The 24,032-nt window shown below is 44.0% G+C and overlaps 1 protein-coding gene across 1 annotated transcript; it reads right to left on the bottom strand.

Moving 5' to 3' along the window:
• Positions 1-55: 55 nt before the first annotated feature.
• On the bottom strand, positions 56-24,032 carry NUSAP1 (nucleolar and spindle associated protein 1). Its single transcript, XM_068132529.2, has 9 exons — positions 23,801-24,032; positions 21,030-21,279; positions 20,788-20,856; positions 20,066-20,229; positions 19,753-19,958; positions 19,307-19,452; positions 12,933-13,043; positions 2,125-2,230; positions 56-282 (listed from the first exon to the last, which is right to left on the bottom strand). Exons 1-9 carry the CDS (start codon positions 23,897-23,899, stop codon positions 195-197), a joined length of 1,239 nt encoding a protein of 412 aa, XP_067988630.2. The 5' UTR covers positions 23,900-24,032; the 3' UTR covers positions 56-194.

The raw sequence follows: 24,032 nt of genomic DNA, 5'->3' as shown, positions 1-24,032 counted from the left end.
AGAGGTAAGTTCTGTGCGGTATTATACATTGGTACGTACTAAAAGCACAATAAACTGAGATTTTCTTTTTTTAATTCAATATGTAAATTGCACAAGCTGTCAAAAAACTATTTACAAAGGAAAATAATCATCAAAATGCAGGAAGAAAGAAATCCAGAAGCAACACAAAACAACAATAACAACAACACAAGACCTCAGTTGTTATCCAACCCCCTTCGAGCCATCAGCGCACGATCCTTTTTATCACGACGAGCATTCTCTTGCATCTCCTTCCGAAGCACACTGCGGAGGGGAAAACAAATAAACCCCACTTGAACCTTTGTTCTGTGCATTGCAAAGCAGTAAAGATACTTTGAGGACAACATCAATCCATCAATTCTTAGCACATCAGTTCAGGTCCAGATGCAGATGCAGATGCAGATGCAGATCCAGCCCACCGGTGGGATAAAAAAAAAAATGCAAACTGTTCAGCCTGTTGGAGGAATGTGCTCTGGTGTGCTGTTCCACTTGATAATCGAATACAACTCCACATTTGGTTCAATGACAATTTGCATTGATAGCCGATGTACAAAAATGCTTCCTGGCACTAGTTGTTTAATCGTGTACTAAATCGCACCAAAAATGAGGCATTAACACACCTTTTCTATCTGGCACCAAATTATGAAAGCTAACCAAATTGGTTCATTTAATCATGTGATTGTGAAAGTCAACATCTCTGGCTATTCTCAGAGAGCTGGCACTGGCAAATCAGGCAGAGATTGTCAGAGACTGCAATCAGCCATCTCTCTTCAGGACTGGTCTTCCTTATCAACTGCCCCTAATATTAACCCAGCCTGGGAAGTCTTCCACAGAAACTTCCTCTCTCTCATGCACATATTCATCACATCTCGTCTTAAGTTTTCCTACCCTTCTTCCTGCCCATGGAACACTGAATATAGTTTGAGGCAGGTGCACTGAAACAACTTGCTTTCTCTTCTTGGAAGGCAAATCCAATCAAAGGCAATCACAGTGCATTCCAAAAAGGCCACAAGTGTATCCACTCTCAGAAGAGTAAGAAAACAACATCTGTCCAATCTCAAGAACGAATTTTCCAACTTGTCTCCCTCTAAAACTTAGTGGTGTCATGTTAAGTCTGCCTCTTGGTATATGCTCCAATTCCATCCCTTCCCTCCACAAATGGCACCACAACCGACTCCGCTCGTGAGAAGGCTGAATGCCTCAATTTTGCGTTTGCTTCCACATCTTGTTCCCAACCTCTCACATCCTTCCTATCAAAGATACCCATTCTTCCATCGTACCCAACTGCCCCTGGACTTTGTCTTTTGCGCCTGAGTTTGAGAAGATTATTTCACCCTTATACCCTGACTGCACTGGAATGGGCAGCATAAATCATGTGTCCTAAAAACTGCTCTGCTGCTCTTGCACATCCTCTCGCTGCCCTTTTCACCCTATTTGCACGAGATAATCTTCCATCTGCTTCGATATCCACCAACATCACTGCACCACAAAAAAAAAAACCCAGCAAAAACTAAACCCTCAACGAAAGACCTATCAGCTTTGTCATGGAATCCATCATAGTTGACAAAATCACTTTTTCTACAACCTCATCTCAGATCACCACTTTGGCATGCCGATTCGACTCACCCAACAATGGATGGAGCCCTCAATGGAACATTTTTGACAGTCTGGCATCCAACCTTACTACCCAAACTCTGCCTATGGCATCTATGGCCAACTCAACACATCTTACTGGCTTCCTCTACTCTCGTGGACATTGTGTAACAACGGAATCTTTTCATCTCCTCCACCTGTCAAGGCTGGAGTGCCCAAAGGCAGTGTTCTGGGTTCCAGTCCTATTCCTGATCTTCATCAATGATCTCTATCACTCTGGAAAATCCTGTTCATCTATTTTTGATGACTCCAACCTGTGCCGTGACATCCCTAATCCTTCATACAGGCAGGCTGCAGCCTCTTCCCTCTCTTCAGACCTTCTCAAAATTGCGAGCTGTTCAAACACTCGGAATACGTCTTTCAATCCTGAAGTCAGGAAGGTTTCCCCACCAAAGTCAGGAAGGTATTTCAGACAATCAAATATTGATAAATAATAAATAAAATACTCCATACCGGCCCTGCAACTTCGGCTGCTTGTATGCTGCACGATGTCTTTCAATGTTTGACTGCTTTTTGTCAGCAACATTTTCTTTTACATCCATCCAGGGCTTCAGCTTACCTGAGATCAAGTGGGGAAGGGGCGGGGTGTTTTGTTTAGAGTACATTCATACACCGAAATAAACACTTGCCACAATTACCTATGTTAAAACAAGAGCAAAGATGCCATTTAAAGGGTGATGTGATGAGAAAGTGATGAGAATATTTAATCAGATGAGGGGAACACCGTCGTATACAAATTTGAACAGCCAGACAAACACACAGACGCACTTGATTGGTTCGTAATTTTAAAAGCACAAGTAATGCAACCAATTTGAGGACTTCCGGTTCCCCAGGTGAGGTTGTGTTGTCCGAGCTCGTCAACGTCTATCAAAGTTAAGTTGTATTTTTTTCAAAGTGAAGTTTTTGATTTTGCTGTGTATGTGTTTACTGTGCGTTTCTGGTTTGATCGTGTTTTGCATCTCGTGCAAATTTGTGTATGAGTCGGTTAGTTTGGTCGTGCGTGTTTTGGGGCCTGATTAGCCTCGAGGCCTCCCCAGTCACCTCATACGGTCCTTTGTTTATTCATGTTCGTTCTTTCTATGGATTACCATTTTTCCACCTCCTACCTTTCCCAAACCACTTACTCTTTGTTTGATGTCAAAAAATTTTTTATTTCCTTCTCTCCTCACGGCCTCCTCTTCCCCGCCAGTGTCCACGTGTTGTCCCATTCCTCCCATCTATCCATCATAATTCCTTCCTCTCCAGCCGATTCTTTTCACCTTTCCAATTTTAATTCACCATACCCCTTCAACTTTTCTCCTTTCTCAGATCCGCTTTCACCTTACCTTCAAAAAAAAGAAAACAATATTAACGAAGACAAGCGTTACGCTGAGGTCCCCCGTCGTTGAAGTGATGCGAGTTGACAAAGTGGAAGATGCAAGGCGGCCATCTTGGATTTGGACGTGGCGACCCAATTTCCAATAGGGTTCTTCCTTATGCCGAGATACACCCACACACCAAATTATAAGTTGGTACTTCGCTTATTTTTCAAGATATTTCGCTCACAAGGTTCAGACATATACAGACTCGGCATTTAATATGGAATATATACTTTTTCTTGACTTGGGTTTACTTTCTTAACTCAGGATATCAATCTGGTGAGTTTCTTTTACACTTTGGTGATTTATTTGTTAAAAGAACCATGTCACTGATTGTCTGTCACAGCAAGAAGTCAACAACAGGATTATATCACAGGTGGCGTGGCAAAATGCACGGACAGGTGCATTTGACGATTGGCTTCACAGTCAGGTATACAAGGGTTGTTGCGTTCTGTATTAGTGGAAAACAACTGCTGCACGTCTACAAAAGTTATTGCCGCCTCCTCTGGAGATGGTCCGTCAACTCGACAATGCTGTTTGTCATGGAGTGGTGGCTTTACGAAATTACGGCATGAAACAGCATGCTATTGCTCGGCAGTATGGCATCACTCAAGGTCAGGTGTCAAAGATCCTGAAACGAAATGCTCAGAGGGGTGTCCCTACTCCAATACCGAGGCCAGGACGTTCCCGCAGAACCACAAGGAGGGATGATCGCCAGCTGCACCGGTTAGTCCGCAATGGCCGTACCAAGTCAGCTAATCAGCTTAGGGCTGAATGGCAGCAACTGACAAATGTGCCTGTATCCAGAAGGCTAGTCAACCAACGACTGGTTCAAGCAGGCTATCATACCAGGCGTCCCCTGAGAAAGCCACGCCTGACCAGACAACACCGCCAGCGCTGATTGCAGTGGGTCAGAGAGCACCGTCAATGGCAGCCAGGACACTGGAATCACGTGATCTTCACTGACGAGTCTAGATTTCTGGTCTATCGTCAAGATGGCCGCGTCCGAGGGCGCAGACAAATGCATGAAGCCTACAACAAAGATTGTATAGTGCCAAGAGTCCAAGCTGGAGGTTGTGGGGTGACCGGTTGGGCTGCTTTTCATGCAGGGGGAAAAACTGACCTGGTTGTTCTGAATGGAAACCTGAACCAGTTCAAGTACAGGGCCATTCTGGAAGAAACATTGCTTCCATTTGCTCGTGCAGCCTTTTGAGGAAACTTTGTCTTCCAAGATGACAATGCACGGCCTCATCGTGCTCGCATGATCCAACACTTTCTTGCTGACCGTGGTGTAGAGCATATGGAGTGGCCTGCCATGTCCCTGGATATGAATCCGATCGAGAACTTGTGGGCAGAATTAACGCGTCAAATCGACCACTTGGACCAGCAGCCGACCTCTGTGCATGAATTGCAGCAGGCTATTGTCACTGCATGGCAAGCGATTCCTGTCCAAACCTTGGCAAATCTCGTGAACAGCATGCCTCAACGTGTACGTGCTCTCCTGAATGCTCGTGGGGGTTACACGAAGTACTGAACTGAAATTTTACTGTCCGTAAGCCCAGTCGTAATTTAACTTTTGTTTTTGTTAAAAACATTTTTGGCTAATGTGCAAAATGAAGAGATACTTCTGGAAAACGTACAGAAGTTTAACACAGTACTGTCCATGAATTGAGTTCGATATCAGTTTACATCACTTTCAAGGATCAATTTATTTGTTTCGAAATGTCAAATGTGGTTTTTGTTTCTTTTAAAGGTCACATTAACAAAATCTAGAATAATTTCAACATAATTCCAATGAACTTTTGGTTCTAAGACATCTTGAAAAGTAAGTTCACCCCCACAAAAAAAATATTCCATATTAAATGCCAAGTCTGTATATGGTGGTGGCCATCTTGGATTTTGACGTGGCGACCCAATTTTCAATAGCGTTCTTCCTTATGCCGAGATACACCCACACACCAAATTAGAAGTTGGTACTTCGCTTATTTTTCAAGATATTCATCTCAAGGTTCAGACATACATGGCGGCGGCCATGTTGGATTTTGACGTGGAGACCCAATTTTCAATAGCGTTCTTCCTTATGCCGAGATACACCCACACACCAAATTAGAAGTTGGTACTTCGCTTATTTTTCAAGATATTTCGCTCACAAGGTTCAGACATATATATGGTGGCGGCCATCTTGGATTTTGACGTGGCGACCCAATTTTCAATAGCGTTCTTCCTTATGCCGAGATACACCCACACACCAAATTAGAAGTTGGTACTTCGCTTATTTTTCAAGATATTCATCTCAAGGTTCAGACATACATGGCGGCGGCCATGTTGGATTTTGACGTGGCGACCCAATTTTCAACAGCCTTCTTCCTTGTGCCTAAATACACCCACACACCAGATTAGAAGTTGGTACTTTGCTTATTTTTCCAAGATATTTCGCTCACAAGGTTCAGACATATATATGGTGGTGGCCATCTTAGATTTTGACGTGGCGACCCAATTTTCAATAGCGTTGCAATTTGCAACCCAATTGCAACCAATTTTCAATAGCCTTCTTCCTTATACGTAGATACACCCACACACCAGATTAGAAGTTGGTACTTTGAAATTTTTCAAGATATTCCGCTCACAAGGTTCAGACATACATGGCGTCAGACATACATGGCAGCGGTCATCTTGGATTTTGACGTGGGTTGCACCCACACACCAAATTAGAATTCGGTCCTTCGCTTACGTACGGACGCACGCACGCATGCACGGAGGGGAAAACCATAGTCCCCCTATCGCTCCGCGGTGCGACAGGGGACAAAAACAACAAGCGTTACGCCTCGGTCCCCCGTCGTTGAAGTGATGCGAGTTGACAAAGTGGAAGACGCAAGGCGGCCATCTTGGATTTTGACTTGGTGACCCAATTTTCAATAGCGTTCTCCCTTATGCCAAGATACACCCACACACCAGATTAGAAGTTGGTACTTCGCTTATTTTTCAAGATATTCCGCTCACAAGGTTCAGACATACATTGCATCAGACATAATGGCGGCGGCCATCTTGGATTTTGACGTGGGTTGCACCCACACACCAAATGAGAATTCGGTCCTTCGCTTACGCACGCACGGGAAAACCATAGTCCCCCTTTCGCTCCGCGGTGCGACGGGGGACAAAAAGGTGGCCTCCCCTTCCATACCAATTGCTTAAACACATCCCGGTTCCTTCACCCTCTGCTCCCCTGGCTTGTTAATCTCCTATTCATCTGCATTTCAAGAATTTCCCAGACTGTTCACAGTTTTGCTTTAAAATTCCGCCCCCCCCCCCCCCCCTCACGCCTCCTGCCCCCAAGCCCTCTCCCTCCCACACTTCTCCCTGCTCTCAAATGTTGTGGTTGTGTTTTTGTTTGTCTGGTTGATTTGTTTGTGAAATAAATGTTAGCTCTTTCACGAGCCTCGATTCAGTATACAAAAAAAATAAAAAAATAAAAAAATAATAATAATGTTTAAACTCCACCCTGCCATGCTGTACTCTTTTGTATATTATAACTCGCTCTTCTTCTTCCTCTTGTTATTCAAAGGGCTGTCTTCAATTTGCTCATTAAAGCTTTCCATCACAATTTTTTTTTTTTTTTTAAATCTTGTATAGTTCTTCCTTTCTTCATTCTCTAAAGTCTAAATGCACCTTCATTCTACCCCTCAAATGTTTTCAAACAGATACTCTGACTTGTATATCTCAAGAAACCCAGTCAGTAATAAATGTTTGATTTTCATAAATCAGTCAAAACTTTTTTAAATCCCAACTCACCTCTCCCTCTCAAACTCCCTATTCACCCCTCTCCCCTTCAATACTCCCAACTTACCCCTCCCCTTCTCATCTACCCCTCACCATTTTTCTTCAATTCTCCCTTCACCCCTCCTCTTCAAAGCAGCCTCTTAACTCTTCCACAAAGCTGCCTCCTCCCCACTTCCTCTCCATTCCAACTCATAACTCCACATCCTCCAACCTTCTATTTCACTCAACCACCCCTCAAACAACTCCACACTGTGTCTCATCCAATCATCAAACCTTTTGTCCTCATCCTTCCCCTTCTCCTAGCTCTCCTGCAATCTCCGACACAGTGAACAGCTCTCCCTACCTCCCTTGTCCTGCACCCAACGCTCCCCCTCCCTCTTCCTTAACAGTATGGACCTCAAACATCCGGGGCCTTCGCCGAAAACTAACTGATCTCTCCACACAGGTTGCTTCTGACAAACCAGACTTGATCGGCTTAACAAACTTTTCTCCTTCAAGACGTCTGATTACTTATTACCTCTCCCTGGTTACTCCCTCCTCCGGCACGATAGACCTGAGCCTCGGCCTGGTGGTGGGGTTGCTATCTTTATATTAAAAAAACTTCCTCACTCTCCCTGCACTTCCCTCCCCCCACCACACCCACAGGAGTACCTCTGGCTAAGGCTTCATCGCCGCTCCCACCTTCTGTTCACATGTTCTGTACCGTCCACCAAGCAGTGATGACTCCATTTACACGTCGCTGTCCGACAACATGGACCAACTTATATCCACTCATCCCAACTCTCTCTTCCTCATATGTGGTGACATCAACTGTCATCATGCCAGCTGGCTGGGCATGGGTTACTCTCACACCAGCCATGGCACCTCAGCAAAGGACTTCTGCGACTCATTGGGACCAACACAATGTCAATTTCCTGACTTGGATATCAGTCAACGGTACCAGAACTCTTCTAGACTTGGTTATGACTAACTTCCCTGCAAATGTCTGCTGTTCTTTCTGCTCCAATCGGTTCAACAACTCATTTGCTTGTTAAAGTGGACATCTCTATGGCCGTTCTCAGAGAGCCTCCTCAGCGGCGACATGTCTGGCATTTCACTCAACGATCTTGTATACAAAAAAAAAAAAAGAAGCCGACTGGCATGATCTTCAAGCAGCCATTAATCATCTGGACTGGTCTCCCATCTCTACTGCCTCCGACATAAAACTCATCCTGGGAATTCTTCGAAAGAAAATTGCTCCCTCTGATGCACAGACTTATGCCATCTCGTTTCCAGTTGGCATACCTGTCTTCCAGTCCATGGTAAACTGAAGCTTGTGGTGAGGGAGCTGCCCTGAAACAACTTGCCTTAGCCTCATGGAAAGCAAATGCAACGGAAGGTCATCGCCATTCCATTCACAGAGCTCGGAACAAGTGTGTGTCTACTTCCTCTGTCTTCAGGAGAGCCAGGAAACTATATCTTTCAAATCTCAAGACTGAACTCTCAAACCTGTCTCCCTCCTCCAAATCCTAGTGGTATCTGGTCAAATCTGTTTCTGGTGTTTGTTCCCCTTCCATCCCCTCCCTTACCTCATACGGCGACACAGCAGACTCCGCACTTTAAAAAGCTGAATGCTTCAACTCCGTTTACCTCAAAATCTTGTGTCCCAAACCTGTCTCTCCCTGTACCCACCTTACCCAGTCGTACGCAGCTGCTCCTGGACTCTGTCCTTCTCTCCTGACAAGGCGGAGAAGTTTGTCAAACCTCGACTCTGATCCTGCAGCTGGACCAGGCGGCATCAGCCCACGGGTCCTAAAATCCTGTTGTCGCTCTTTCACACCCTCTCTCTGTTCTATTCACTCTCTCTTTTGCTCAAGGAAATCAGCCAACATTACCACTTTGCACAAAAAAAGTGTGAAAACAGATCCTTGCTATTATAGACCAATCAGCCTGCTCCCAATAATCAGCAAGGTCGAGTAATCCATCATTGCTTTGGATATCAAATCCTTCCTCTTCTCCAATGGATTGATCTCTAATCATCAATTTGGATTCAGACCAAGTCACTACTCTGGACATGTGGCTTCTATGTTGTGTGCATCTGTGTGGATTCTCTAATATTTACATCTCGTCATTATAATTTTTCACTCAGGTCGGTTTTGGGGTGCAAAAGACGCCATGCTGTTCAGCACGGGGATGTTCCTGCTCTCTCTCCACTTATGACTGCAACAATAAACTCCTCCCTGTCTACAGGCATCGTCCCACCATCCCTCAAAATTGCTGCTGTTATCCCCATTCTGAAAAAACCTGGACTCAACCCTGACACCCTAAATAACTTCAGACCCATCTCCAACCTACCCTTTCTGTCAAAAGTTTTGGAACACGCTGTAGCCACTCAACTCAAACATCACCTCTCTGCCGATAACCTGGATGAAACATTCCAATCCGGATTCCGCTCCAACCACAGTACTGAAACTGCTCTCCTCAAAATCACCAACGACCTTCTCCTCTCTTCTGACACCGGCAACCTCAACATTCTCATCCTCCTCGACCTCAGCGCCGCCTTTGACACCATCAATCACACCATCCTCCTCACCTGACTTGAAACCACCTTTAACATTACCGGCACTGCCCTCTCTTGGATCAAATCTTACCTCTCTGACAGACGCCAGTTCATCTCCATCAATAACTGCAAATCCCCCACTGCTCCCCTCCCCCAAGGTTGTTCTCGGCCCCCTCCTCTTCATCCTGTACCTGTCCCCCCCTTGGTCACTTAATCCGCCGTCATGGTCTCCAATTCCACTGCTTCGCCGATGACATCCAGCTTTTCATCTCCACCAAGTCAATCTCCACCGCCACCCACTCTATCCTGACAAACTGCATCACTGAAATAAAATCCTGGCTTCAAATCAACTTCCTCAAACTTAACTATGATAAATCTGAAATAATCATCATTGGCCCAAAAATGCTCACCAAATCCACCCATAACTTCGCCCTCAACATTGACGGATTCCCAGTATCCACCTCCCCTCACATCCGGAATCTTGGCATCATCTTTGATCAAACCCTCTCCTTCGACAAATACACTAAACAAATCACAAAGACAGCCTTCTTTCACCTGAAAAACATCGCCCGTCTCCGTCCATCCCTCTCCTCCATGGCTGCAGAAACCCTCATCCACGCCTTCATCACCTCCTGTCTGGACTAATGCAACAGCCTCCTCTATGGTTCACCCTCAATAATCATCAATAAACTCCAATACATTCAGAACTCCGCTGCCCGTCTACTCACCCATGCCTGGACCCGTGACCACATCACCCCCGTCCTTTATAAGCTTCACTGGCTCCCCATCCCCCAGAGAATCCAGTACAAAATCCTCCTCTTGACCTACAAAGCCCTCCATAACCTGGCCCCATCCTACCTGACTGACCTCCTCTCCAGACACACTCCCACCCACAACCTCTGCTCTGCTGGCACCAACCTCCTGTTCCCCCCCATCCAGACCAAATTCAGATGCTGGGGGGACACAGGGCCTTCTCCATCGCTGCTCCCACCCTCTGGAACTCACTACCTCACACCATCAGAGACTCCTCCTCACTCACCACATTCAAAACATCACTCAAGTCCCACCTGTTCAACACTGCATTTAACATTTAACCCACAGCATTTAACCCCTGACTATCTCTTCTCCTTCTTCGTCCTTTTGCTTTGATTATTTACCTATTTATTTTTGTCTTTTTGCACTTGTTTTTTGTACTCTGTCAAAGCGTCTTTGGGCTTCTTGAAAAGTGCTATATAAAATAAATGTATTATTATTGTTATTATTATCAATCAGACAGAGGAAGGAAGATTCATCTTTAGCCTCGTGATCCAGAAAGGAGAAAAATGTGGCAAAGTAAAAAGTTAATCACACGGAATGAGAGCAAACAACGACTCATTTGTGTGCGGGGAGTTAAGAATAATTATGGTGCTGCTAAAATGAGTTAAGTATAGAATCAGGACAACAACAAACACCACAACAGGCATTTTAAGGCCATTTTCCCTGCAAGAGTGGGGGTTAGCCTTGCAGTCCCCATGACAATGTTCTCCATTTTGCCCTATTTTCTGCATCTCTTGTTAACCCCCTTGCTCGCATTTCTTCTTCGACTATCTTTAGTCAAGTCTTTCTCGGTCTTCCCCGTCCTCTACTTCCTTCTACATTCATTTCCATCACTCTTCTCAACCAGTCACTTTCATCCTTCCTCAACACATGACCAAACCATCTCAACCTGTTCCTCTTCACAGCATCCATCACAGGCTCTATTCCCATCATATTTCGCAATTCATCATTTGTCTTCCTCTCTCTTAACGATACTCCACACATCCACCGAACCATTCACATTTCCACCCTTTCCAGCCTTCGTTGCTGCTCTACGTTCATTACCCATGTCTCACTCCCATAAATCATAACACTTCTCACACATGCAGCATACACCTTTCCCTTCAGCTTCAACGACACTCCCCTCCTCGTCAGCACGGCACTCAGTTCCCGAAACTTCTTCCATGCACATCTCACTCGAGCAACCGTTGCCGAGTCTGATCCACCTTCTCCATTCAGCATGTCTCTTAGGTAACAAAATGTTTTCACACCTTCCAGCTTCACGCTGTCTCCAAGATCCAACTCAACATTTCCTCCATCTGCAGCTCCCTCTGGGCACACCTTACACTTGAATGCAGCTGCCACACTGGTTAATGACCCTCTCAAGCCACGACATTTTTGATGAACCCACTCAGCGCACATTGTACATTGAATGGAATTCACTCCGACACCCTTCCTGCACACAGCACACGACCACTTCCCAGATCTTTCCACCTCACCACATGCTTTACCACTTGCCATCACCTTCGTTTTTCCGATATTCACCTTCAGACCTTTTGTCTCCATACATTTCTTCCACTTGTTCATCTTCTCCTTCAGTCCATCCATACTTTCTGCAATCAACACCAGATCATCTGCATACAACAACTCCCACGGTAAACCCTCCTTTATTTCCGAGCCAGCACCTCCATCACAGCTACAAATAGTAGTGGACTTGGTACCGACCCGTGATGCACTCCCACCTTCACCTCAAACTCACCACTGTTCCCGTCCTTCGTCCTTACAGCTGTGCGCGCTCTTTTGTACATTGCCATCACCACTCTGATCAACCATTCCTCCACTCCTAACTTCCTCAATGCCCATGTCACTACTGTACATTCCCCTCATGAGGAAAGGAATCCCCTCTCATGGCAGATCAATTACCATTAAATTACTTACTTCATATTTGTTTTTACTTCTCTTCCCATCCAAGCAGCATGCTAATTTTGTGCTGAAATGATCGATTACATGCCAAGTAGAATCAGGAGTTGTACCACATGACATCCAATGCTATGATTAAACACAATCATAATGGACAATCTCTTCTGTTATTAATGTTACCCAGAAATATAATAAGGTATGAAAAGTACACCCAACCAGCTAGGGACAATTTTTTTTTTTTAAACCAAAATTGCTCGTTCCAAGAAACGAAAATATCAGAATCTATCCAGAATGATGGATATTCCTCGAATAATTGCCTTTTCAAAACGAAGCATTTAAGAAAGGTATGGGCAAGAGCTTGCAATGCAGTTTAAAAACATCTCAACTGGAAAGTTTACTCTCCAACATTTTCAAATCTCATATAAGAGCAGTCACACAAATTACACACTCGTGCAAACAGGACATGACACCAGTCAACCTTGGGTGAGGTTACTTCCCTGAAGACACTGGGTAACTACGGCACAACGTAGGGCAGAATTTCTCTCCAGTCAGTGGAGCATTTTACGGAGAAATATCCATTCCTAAAGATGTCAACCCACAGCATCTGTCAGCACTTTATCTTCTAAATGCTGAGGGTCCAGCAAGGAAACAGCATGTACCGTTATTATTGTCTTTGGTACAACTCACCTAAGGCAGTAATCGAACTGCCGACCTTACTCTAAGGGCACTTTAACAATGCCATTGTATATGCAGGTAATTTGCTGTCAATACTGATGAGGCTAACCCCCGCTCTAGCAGGGAAAATGGTCTTAAAATGCATGTTGTTGTTGTTCTGAGGTGCTTCTTATATTGTAGAATAGAAGTTCAAATACCTCTATGTGGCTGATAGGTCAAAGGTTGGGCAAGGCTGGCTTTCAGGTCAAAGATTGCCTTCTTGGGTGGGGCTGAGGAACTGGTGCCTGCAAAATTGAATGGGCACATCCCTGGAAGAAGAAGGGGAAAAGACCTAGTATCCAAGACCTCCAGTGCTCATGCATCAAAGTAGCAATCATTTGAAGCAAAATGTGAAAAAAAAAAAAAAAAATGAAAAAAAAAAAAGAAAAAGGTCGACAAAAAAAAAAATGTAAGGAAGTGATTCACTGTCAACGCAGATGCGCATTTTTATTTTGTTACACCAGGGGGTAGAAACAAAGCCAGAACACCAGGGGAAATGCAAAGGTATGAGCCAAGTGTTGAGATTCCAAAACTCGGTCACCTGCCTCGATGTGGCCTATAGGTCAAAGGCTTTGCAAGGCTGGATTTCAGATCAAGGACAGGCCCTTTTAGTGGGGTAGGGGTAATGTTAGCTGAGAAATGTACGGGAAGACATCTGATCAAAAAAAACAGAGGAATAAAAAAATATATATAGCATCCCCAACACTCAAACAGGCACCAAATATCAGCACCCATAGGATCAGCAATCACAGCACCCATAGGATCATCAAGATGAAACATACATATGTGGGAGTAAGGGGTGGGGTAGATGAGAATTTAATAAATCTTCGGGCCCTTCAACAACAATTACTCGAGACAAAATTATGTTGAACACAACACCTCACATACCAGCAAGCCTGTAGGACCTCGGCCCTCTTTGTTTGCAATTCCAAGAAAAGGTAGACGGATGTAGACATCACTCCAGTGAGGGTGAAGACATCACTGCCAGGAACCACTCACAGTGCACTTAGCCCCATAGCCAATCAGCAGCGTCTCATGACTTGTCACCAAGCCACATGAAGCATTTGTTTTGTCTGGATATTTATCGAATCGAAGACATAAAAGCCGAGTTTCCGGTTTATCCGAGCTACTCCAAATATTAATGCCGACCTCAATGTTTTTATTATGATTTTATATGCACTCTGGGGATTTTAGTAGTTTCCAGAATCAATGACTTGAAATGGAAAACAGAATCAGACTATGAATTGTGCACGTGTCAAAAATCAGAAGCCAAAGAAAACAACAAAAAAAACATGGCAGGGGCCAATCTCAACTAAATTTTGCATGAATGCTGGGGTACCCAGGATCATGTCATGGACAAATTAAATTCCTGCTTCCTCCCACCACCCACCACCCCTACCAAGGATGGGTTAACGAGGTTTTCACTGTGCTTTATGACCCATGCTGGAGGGGGTATTACTCTGCCCCACTACGCTCCCCTCCCCCATCCCAACCAACTCCGAAGACTGGATTCGGAGTAGGGTGTTTCTAGTCAACATAAACAATCCCAAGCAAAGTGCAAAGCGGGGTTTAGCAATCGGTTCTCTCTCCCTCTGTCTGAGACGCCAGTCGATGATCATCAAACTCCTTAATTAGTCCCCAACGTCTGTCCATCAGTCTGTCCACCCATCCATCTCACCTGTTTTGCATTCCCTCCATACCCTTCAACATATTCAACTGAAACTTGGTACATGGCTTTATGACACGTTTGAGTTTCAGGTGTTGTCAATTTTTCAGTTATGCCCTTTTTGGATTTAGAAAATAACAGTAGGGGGCATGCATTTCAAAGCAATTGTCGCTCTTCTTTCAACTTAATTTTACATTTTGAACACGAGAACACAGACTTTGGCTCTGAATTTGATAAATACATGACTTTTAAAACAACACATTTCCGTGCCGATTGCTCGGCATGCATGCTCAAACCACTAGTAACGAAAGGTAAATTGGGAAAGCTTGAGACATCTTCAATGCATCCCAGATAAGGATTGTAGAATGAAATAACCAAAACGTTTTAAAGAAGCTGAAAGTACCTTTGAGCATACCTGCAGGGAAACGGGTGTGCCTTTGCACAACAAAACAGTTGGTTAACTTCCTGATCAACTCGTCCAGAGTTGATACGTTGGTCAGTATTGCAAAACCTCCCAGCAATTAAGGCCCGTGAAAGGCCGAAAATGGTGCTTTCTAACCAAACATTGGTGCTTCTTAACACCGGGAGGGGGGGGGAAGTCATATCTGGGGTTTGTCGATGCACAGGGTAAGTTTAAAATGGTGATTTTTACTATTAATCAGGTTAAGGAGGAGTGGGGTTGGAAGTGGAAGTTGTATGGACAGTCTGTGCCTTTATTCCCTACAACAGTATAATAAATACTGTTGTGGGAATGTTGTTTTCCCTGCCCTACTGTTTTGCCCTCCCATATTCAAACCTCTGGTTGCACATTTTTAATGTCTTATCCTTTGTTTACGCGTTTTTACTAAGCGCACACGACATTGCTCAGGTGTGGTGAATCTACATCGATGTCTGCAGTTAGTGTCACAATGAGAACGGCCCGACGAGGAGCCAGAACGGCAGTTATCTCACGCGCATTTTCAGATAAACGACACCTTGACACCGAGAGGCACAGTCAGTTCAGCTGCTTGAAAATGACAATGGACTGCGGCTGAATTTGAGAAAAAGCTTTCAATAGAGCAGCTGTTATACTGAGGGTCAAGTTAGCCATTTGGAGGAACAGCAGGAGGAAGGAGAGCACCTGGGCCTTTATGTACAGGGCTGTGAACATTTAATCTCCAAAAGCAATGAGGGCTTTGAGGAAGCCACAATTATGGTGCTTGAGAGTTTTTACAGCAGTTTGCACTGGTAGTCAGGTTCACTATGTCAATAAATTATATTTCGTTCAAAATCATGGTAGATTAGCAAACCTATACATTTTTGGAAAGGTTATAGCATAAGGAAACTAAAAATCAATGTTTACATTTGGAGAGATACCTGTATGGCGGCCATTTTGGATTTTCAAAATGGCCACTGTAAAATACATATTTTGTTCTATTTCTGCCTCTAATTACCCTAAAAACTTTTAAAAATATACTAAACCTATATTTTCAGGGACAAGGAATCCAATGGAAGTATCAAATTAGTGCTATGGGGAATGGTAAGACACGAATCAAAGGTTTCGAATTGCAAAATACTGTCTTTATATTCGCGATAAGTTGCATAATCAAATACATGTTATCATTTTGTACAGGCAGTTAATAACATCAAAATGTGTCACAATAATTCATATCACCAAACATACACAGGCAGTCAGCAAAATCATATATACACATGCAGTCAGTATAACTTCACATCTACACAGGCAGTCAATGACAAAATATACACAGGCAGTCAATGGCATCAAACGTACACGATTACAGAATATGCCATTTAGAGTTCGTCATCACTGTCCTGTGTGTCGTATCCGACAATATAGTCCGCATCGTTTTCACAGTCCGTTCCACACAAGCAAAGGTCGGTCAAATTGATTGGCAAATCGAATTGGTCGAATGGTCGATCGAAGCGATTGGTCGAATGGGTCGAATCGAATTGGTCGGAATTGGCAAATGTAAACATTGATTTTCAGATTTTCCATGTAATACCGTTTCCAAAAATGTATAGGTTTGCTAATCTACCATGATTTTGAACGAAAAAACATAGTGAACCTGACTATGGACTCCTGCACAGCTCGTCTCCGGTTTGAAATAGACCTCTATCATTTGTTGTTTGTATTTCCTGTACTGGGTCCTCAGAGTGCATGAAAGGGCCCCAATATAAGAACCATGAAGAAACGGGTTTTGCTTGGAATAATGTTGTTGGTAATATTGGTTGTTTATCGTGTACGTATTTGTTTGATGATTTGCTGTGGTTTATATTTTAAAACAACCCATGAACTGTTTTTGTTAATCTTGCCTGGTTTGCATTCTTGCTGTACAAATGGTTGAGTTTTCACAATCCACATGAGAAAGCATATATTTTTGCTTCTATTGATCAAATAAGTGCAAGTTCGCACGTGTTATAAACACAGCTGCCACTATATAATTGTATCATCAGGAAATGCTACAGACCTCACTCTCTTCCACTGATACTTGCATCATATTTCCTATATTACTGCGTCTAATTTTCATTATGGAACAATTATGGTTTGCCATTTTGAAATTGTTACTTTCGGCTAAATTGTAAAAAAAAAAAAAAAAATCAGACGATTTGAATCAGATTTTGCATGAGCAATGGCGAGTTAAAAGTGCCCTGCGAGCCAAACTTAAAAAGTGTAAACAGCAGCACATCAGCAAAATACCTCATTTACAAAGTCCCCCTATTGTACGGCGTCTCGTTCTGACAGTACATGCGCACTCGCTGTGTAACGATTGCTTCAGTCTGTCCATCAAAATATTAAAAATTTTCAAACAGGAAGCATAGCTTTGAAGGATGTCATTTCAGCATGATCTTTCCTGGGAAAACAACATTTCCAAGCTAGCCTCCAAAGTCAATCCCCATCTGGGCATTTTACGCCGTGTGAAGTCCTTCCTCAGCACCTCCGAGTTCCTCGCCACATACAAAGCTTTCATCCGCAGCTTGATGGAATACTGCTCTCCCCTCTGGGCTGGTGCACCTGCCTCATGCCTAGTTCGGCTTCACGCTGTAGAATCCAAAGCTTTTAGAATCATTGGTATCTCCCATGATGAAACCGATTGAGGGCCTTTCACTCTCACACCATAGGCAGGTTGTGGTCTTTCTATCCACTACAGACTCCTCTCTGGCCTAGTTCCCCCTGCTGTCTCCCAAATATTCCTGCAGAACGCACAAGATCTGCCAGCAACTCTCTTCTGGTGAAACTGCCAAAATCAAGACCCTCTGCTCACCTTCATTCTTCCATTCCTCTTTTCTCCTGCCTCTGGAACAAACTCCCACACTCTCAATCTCACTCCTCCCTCCAGGTCTTCAAAACAGCTGTTCACCACCACAATCTTATCTTCCCCCATCCAAATCCTTGCTCTTTTCTACCTCAGTTAATCATTAATTTTCTTTGGAACAGAATTTATCTTTTCAGAAATGGAAAACTATTGGCTAGACATAGTATTTTCCATTAAACCACCAAAACACCACCTCCTACACCCACTCCCCTCCCCCCCCAACCCCCCCGACAAAAAAAAGGAAAATTCCCATCGACCGAACCCATTCACCAAGTATGTTACCAGAAACCCAATATGTTTCTAGCAAAAATTAGTCAATTTTTTTGGTCCAAATCAGGTTTTTCTGAACCCTACACAGCCTTGGGCCTTAGCTATCAAGAAGGTATCATATCAACTTTGTATGACAAGTGTTACGGATTCGGCACCTATTAGTATTGTTGTTGTTATTATTATTGTTGGTTCTAAGTATTATGGTTATTGTTGTTGAAGGGAAATGGTTATTGTGGTTAAAAGGTTAAAAGCGCTCATGGTAAAAATGAGACAGGAAATCGGATCGTGACCCGGAAGAAAAACGGGTTGAAGAGGAAGAAGGCATGAGGACAGAAAAAAGACGTGTCTTGAAGCTCCGTACGGAGCGTGGTTGAGCGAACGTCGCGAGTGGACTTTGAGTCCGTGAAAGGAATCGTGCAATTTGGTGTTATCGCTGGAGTTGTGGAAAAGCCTGCGAAGTCAGGTAAAGGCGTGAGGTTCCGGAGAATCTTCGCCTCGAGAGCCGTCCGCCATTTCGCCCCGCGCGCTGGCTTCATCGGAAAAGGTTTTTGTCGCGTCGGCTGGGCTTATCCTCCAGTGGTTTGCCGGGGACGGCCATGCAATAAAGCGGCGTTTGAGGAGTACACGGCGATTCGCTGATTGAACGGCAAACGTGTACGTCGGCGCGCGTCTTTGGAGAGTGTCCATTCTACCACAAGTTTGCTGGGTGTTGGACCACGTGACTTCTGTGTCGCTTCGACCGTCTACACCTTGATTGCTCTTGATCGGACATTGTTCCAACGATCGCCGGAGTGAATCAACTTCGCCTTGAAGGTTATAGAGACATTGAAGAGGTTCTTTCCATGTACTGGGAACAGTGAGTTCGATTACTTTAACAGATGGTACATAGTATTTTCACTAAGATATTGATTGTATGGTGGCTGGCTATCATGGTTGTATGATTATTCCTGTGTGAATTTTAATATATTCCTTTTGTTGGTAACCATTGGTGTGGTTTTGATCTTGATTTTGACACGGAGTAATATATATCTTTCTGCCAGGGTTCCTCTCGGGTTCGGAGGTTACCGAGACCAGGGGATTGTAGAGGACTCCGTAACACAAGTGATTTGGGAAGATGTACAAAACGAAAACATTGGATTTATAAAATCCAAAACCTCAGTTTGTATTGCACAAAAACAAAAGATTTGTATTACATATTTCCCCAAAAGCTACAAACCACATTCATCACAAGATAAATATCTGACAAAACCACCAAATTTTATCCTCAATTTTCAATATCTACCTTGTTCATCCTCCAGTGCAGCGTTCTGTGACATTGCCTTCTTTCGCTTTGGTGGAACACTCGTCCCACCAGCACCAGCAGGCACTTCTTTAGCTGAGCCTTTCTTTGGCTCTGCAGTGCCTGGAGCTGACCAAGTCTGCCCAAACCTGTGAAATAACTGCTTAAATAGTGATGTGGGCAAATGAGAAGGTATCAGAAAGAACAATTTACACATTACCAATCCAGAGGAGTGGTTTATATTACAGCAGCAGCACGTCTGGGCTGATCCAACAATGCATCTGCAGGATTGAGTGGTGACCCACAGTTGGAATGTAAAAATAAACTTGGGGGTGTGGGGGGAAATTATAGCAGGCAGGATGGGAATATTTTTTTTGAATGGTGAATTGTGGGAATAAAACAAACATGCACTAATAAATAACCCTTAGGTTTGTGCTCATGGACTGTACCTGAAGGTTACTTTGGAGACCGAGGTTATACTGGGTTTCCACGGCACTCTGGAAGCAGTGACAGGTGTTTTGGTTTTACCCTCTGGTTCCCGAGAAGGTAAACGCAAGCAGCGCTGTGCCTTACGAGATGGAGCCGGGGGTTGCCTGGTGGCTTTGGAGACAGGAATGCGACTGCGGAGAATTGGTGGTGAAGCAATCTCAGATCCCTGTAATCAGACCAAAGGATTTCATTCAATTTTTAAACCACAACCACAATATAGACTCACCCCATCCCTTCTCCCATGCAAAGATGTGGCTGGAAAGATAGGCTGACCTTTGTGTGCTCCTTTCCTTGTATTCTCCTCATGGGCGTTTTGGTTGTGGAGCCGAGAGCTTTTTTCCGCTGTGCCTTGCGCTCCATATACTCAGGCAGTGACTCCATTCGATCAAACTGCACACCATGAATGCGCTGCCAGTCTTTTCCTCCTGTTAGAGATGCTGAAGCAATGCATTGGTCATTAGATATCCAATCCAATGGTTTCATCCCCCACCCCACGGGGCCCCAAAGGGTTTGCGGGGAAAGGGTGGGAGAATGGAGATTGGATGCAAATGCTCTGTGTGTACCATGTAGCACCTTTCCCATTAGCAAAGCATATTACAACGGGCCAGCCATCTCGATAGCTTTTGGCTTAATTTTACAATTTCAGACATTGTCTTTTGTTCATTTGGATTCGACTCAAAAAGATCCAGAGGAATTCCAACACTTTATTTGCTTTTACTGTCTTGGAAAATGTTTAGCATTTGGGACCGACGTGCAGCTGTTGTTCTCACCACTGCTCACTTAATTGGATTTTTACATCGTTGACTGTTCCTATTCCTTTATGTTTTTGGACTGCACACAAGTTGATGCCTTCCCCTCTAAACCAATATTTCACAGAAAAGGTAGCACAAGTATCCATAATGTGCTCAGAAACAAATTCCTCCACCCCTTTGCCCCCCCAAGAAAAGCATTACAGGGATGAAACCCCCTCTGATGCTTTGCAAGGAGCAACTCACCAGGTGTTACAGGCTGTATCTGCTTCGGAGTCACCTTGCCAATTTGAATCCTATTTGGAGATGGCAAAACTAAAACAAGAAAAACAAAACAAAAAAAAAACATATATATAAATATATATATATATATATATATATATATATATATATATATATATATATATATATATATATATATATATTCACCAAATAGAAAACAATTTGTCGAAAGAAGCAAAGTCAAAACTTATAGCACAAGGCGAGACCTTTCAGAGAGACGCGGTGGTCTATCTCGGCCAAAATGCCAGACCTCAGGTTGTCAGCAAAGCTTGCTTGAACGCCCTTCGCTTTGTCCACTTCATCAGGAAGAGAATCAGCTTGACATTTTGGGCCGTGTACAACATTCTGCTCTGCAAACAAATCTTTCCCATTCTCAGTTGCTTCATCCAAAACTGGCATGGGCTCATCACCTTGGCTAGAGTAATGTTCCAGGAGCGCATGTCGCAGCTTTTCAGCCTGCAGAAAAAAAAATGGATGGATGGAGGGATAAAGTGATTCTTGGAAAAAATTCATTTGATTCGCATTGAGAATTCATTACATTACCTCCACCACCGAAGGAGGATGGAAGTTATGTTGTCTGTTTGTGAACATATGACATTCTAAATGTCACAATATCACAAAACGTTGTGGATGGATTCGAACGAAATTTGGAGGTTGGGTGTGTGACAAGGATGAAATGATTAGATTTTTTTTTTTTTTTTGTATACTGAATCGAGGCTCGTGAAAGAGCTAACATTTACTTCACAAACAAATCAACCAGACAAACAAAATGTATAAAAAGAGGGAGCGGAAAACAAGATGGGGAGAGAAGGGGAAGCACACAAACACAACATTTGAGAGCAGGGAGATGTGTGGAAGGGAGAGGGCTTGGGGGGAGGAGGCGTGGGAAGGGGGGGGGGGGGTGGAGGGAGAAGTATAAAACACAAGGACACCAAGGACTTCCAGGACAGAAGTTGGTATTTCAAAAAAGTGGAATTGGGGTGAAATTAGCGGGGGTAGAAAAGATCAAGGTTTTGGATGGGGGAAGATAAGAGATGGTGGTGAACAGCTGTTTTAAAGACCTGGAGGGTGGAGTGGGATTGAAGAGAGTGAGGGAGTTTGTTCCAGAGGTGGGAGAAAAGAGGAATGAAGGAGTGAAGGTGAGCAGAGAGTCTTGATTTTGGCAGTTTGACCATAAGAGGGTTGCAGGCAGATCTTGTGCGACCTGTAGGAATATTTGCGGGACAGAGCCCAGAGAGAGCTGGGGAGGGGGGGGGGGGGGGGCCAAGGCCAGAGAGGAGTCGGTAGAAGATGGAAAGACCACCAACCTGCCTGCGGTGAGTGAGTGAGGCCCTTGGAGTTAGCTTCATCGCGGGAGATTCCAATGATTCTGAATGCTTTGGTTTCAACAGCGTGAAGACGAGCTAGGTGTGAGGCAGGAGCACCAGCTCAGAGGGGAGAGCAGTATTCCATTGAGCTGCAGATGAAAGCCTTGTATGTGGTGAGGAGCTCAGGTGTGCCAAGGAAGGACTTCGCATGACGGAGGATGCCCAGTCGGCGACTAGCTTTGGAGGCCAGATTTGAAATGTGGTTTTCCCAGGAAAGATCATGGCAGATAGTGAGACCCAAAAGCTTGAGTGACAGAACTTCTTGGAGAGGATTATTCAGAAAGTGGATGGGAGGGTTGTCCAGTCGGTCTTTTCAGAGAGACATCGTAAGAGTGTGAGATTTGTCAGGATTGAAAGACATGTTCCACTTGTTTGCCCAGTCTGTGATTTTGTCCAGGTCTGCAGAGAGTGAGGAGGCAGCAGACTGCCGATCTGAGGGATGAGGAATGGAGCGACAGAGAGTGGAGTCATCAGCAAAGAGATAGAGGATTTTCAAGAGAGTCAGAGAGATCATTGATGAAGACCAGAAAAAGCACAGGGCCCAGAACACTGCCTTGTGGAACTCCAGCCTGAACAGGAAGAGGAGATGAGAGAAACCCATTCAGGGCCACACGTTGACTACGACTAGAGAGGAAGTCCACCAGCCATGCGTGGAGATTTCCATGGATACCAAAAGAGGAGAGTTTGGTGAGCAGAGCGGGGTGCCAGACCTGGTCTGAGAAGATTTTGGTGAAGATTCATATCTGGTCTGAGAATTTTAATACGATACTTCATCATTGATAGGGCAAAAAAAAAAAAAAAACGATTTCATATATATATATATAGGCCTATATATATTTAGAGCATGATATGTCAAGTTGTGGACGGATTCAAACGAAACTTGGTGGACACATTGGGTGTGTGACATGGAACAATTGATTCGATTTTGGTAAGATTCTATTTTTGATCAGCCAATTCTGAACATTGAACTGGACATTGACATTGAACCATCAGACATCGAACAGGGTCAGACAATAAAAATAAAAATAAAATTTATAAAGAGATTTTTCACCATCGAGTAGGCCTAATAGAGCTAAAACCGACATCCAATAATATTTGCACGACATCTCAAAAAATTTATGAAAGGATTTGGACGAAACTTGGTGGACAGGTTGGGTGTGCGGCAACGGGCACGGATGAATAGATTCGAATTTGGTGAAGATCCAAATCAAGATCTGGAAACGATAATTATTTTTTTTTTTAAAGCGATTCTTCACCATCGTCCAGGTGGTGTATAGCCGGCTATCTCATGTGCACTGCGGCCATGAAAGACATCGTTTGGAAGATTAGAACCGCTTTATTCCAATACTCTAGTTACCTAGTAGACTCAAAACGACAAAAGTCTCCGGTATGGGTTCCTAATTCCTATTTATTTATTTTTAACTCCATTCGTTGGCTTCGATTTCTCATCTCCAGGCCCAACCTCATCCAGGTGCTCCTCCCAACGACAGAAGCCGCCCATTGTCGTTTTTTTTTTTGGAACGACGATGATTTACCACACGGATATTAACTTGTTCAGGTAAACAACCTAGATGATCGCATATGTGTGACTCGAACGGCCCAAAACTCACCTTTCCAGTATTCTTCAGGCCCAGAGTTTTTGCGCGGCGCCTCATTTCGCTATAAGTCATTTGCTGAACATCAGCCATCTCATCCGTACCTCTGTTCATTTTATAAAATGCGCGCAGCGCGCCTCAAACCCTCAAACGCTGCAGTTGGTCGCCAATAAGCTCATCCGATTGGTCGACACAATTCCAAACGGTCCAATGGAAAACACGAGCCAATCACAGCAAGAAAAGTCTC

This window comes from Myxine glutinosa, chromosome 12 (assembly GCF_964187855.1).
Source record: "Myxine glutinosa chromosome 12, kmMyxGlut1.1, whole genome shotgun sequence".
NCBI lineage: Eukaryota > Metazoa > Chordata > Myxini > Myxiniformes > Myxinidae > Myxine > Myxine glutinosa.
This window is presented reverse-complemented; position numbering and strand designations above follow the sequence as displayed.

Excerpts from the sequence above, each read along its gene's own strand:
- NUSAP1 (XM_068132529.2), bottom strand. The coding sequence starts at position 23,899 with ATGAACAGAGGTACGGATGAGATGGCTGATGTTCAGCAAATGACTTAT. Across the intron at positions 21,280-23,800 it reads GCCTGAAGAATACTGGAAAG|GCTGAAAAGCTGCGACATGC; the intron begins GTGAGTTTTGGG and ends TTTTTTCTGCAG. Across the intron at positions 13,044-19,306 it reads TGCACTGGAGGATGAACAAG|GGATGTGCCCATTCAATTTT; the intron begins GTAGATATTGAA and ends TTCTTCTTCCAG.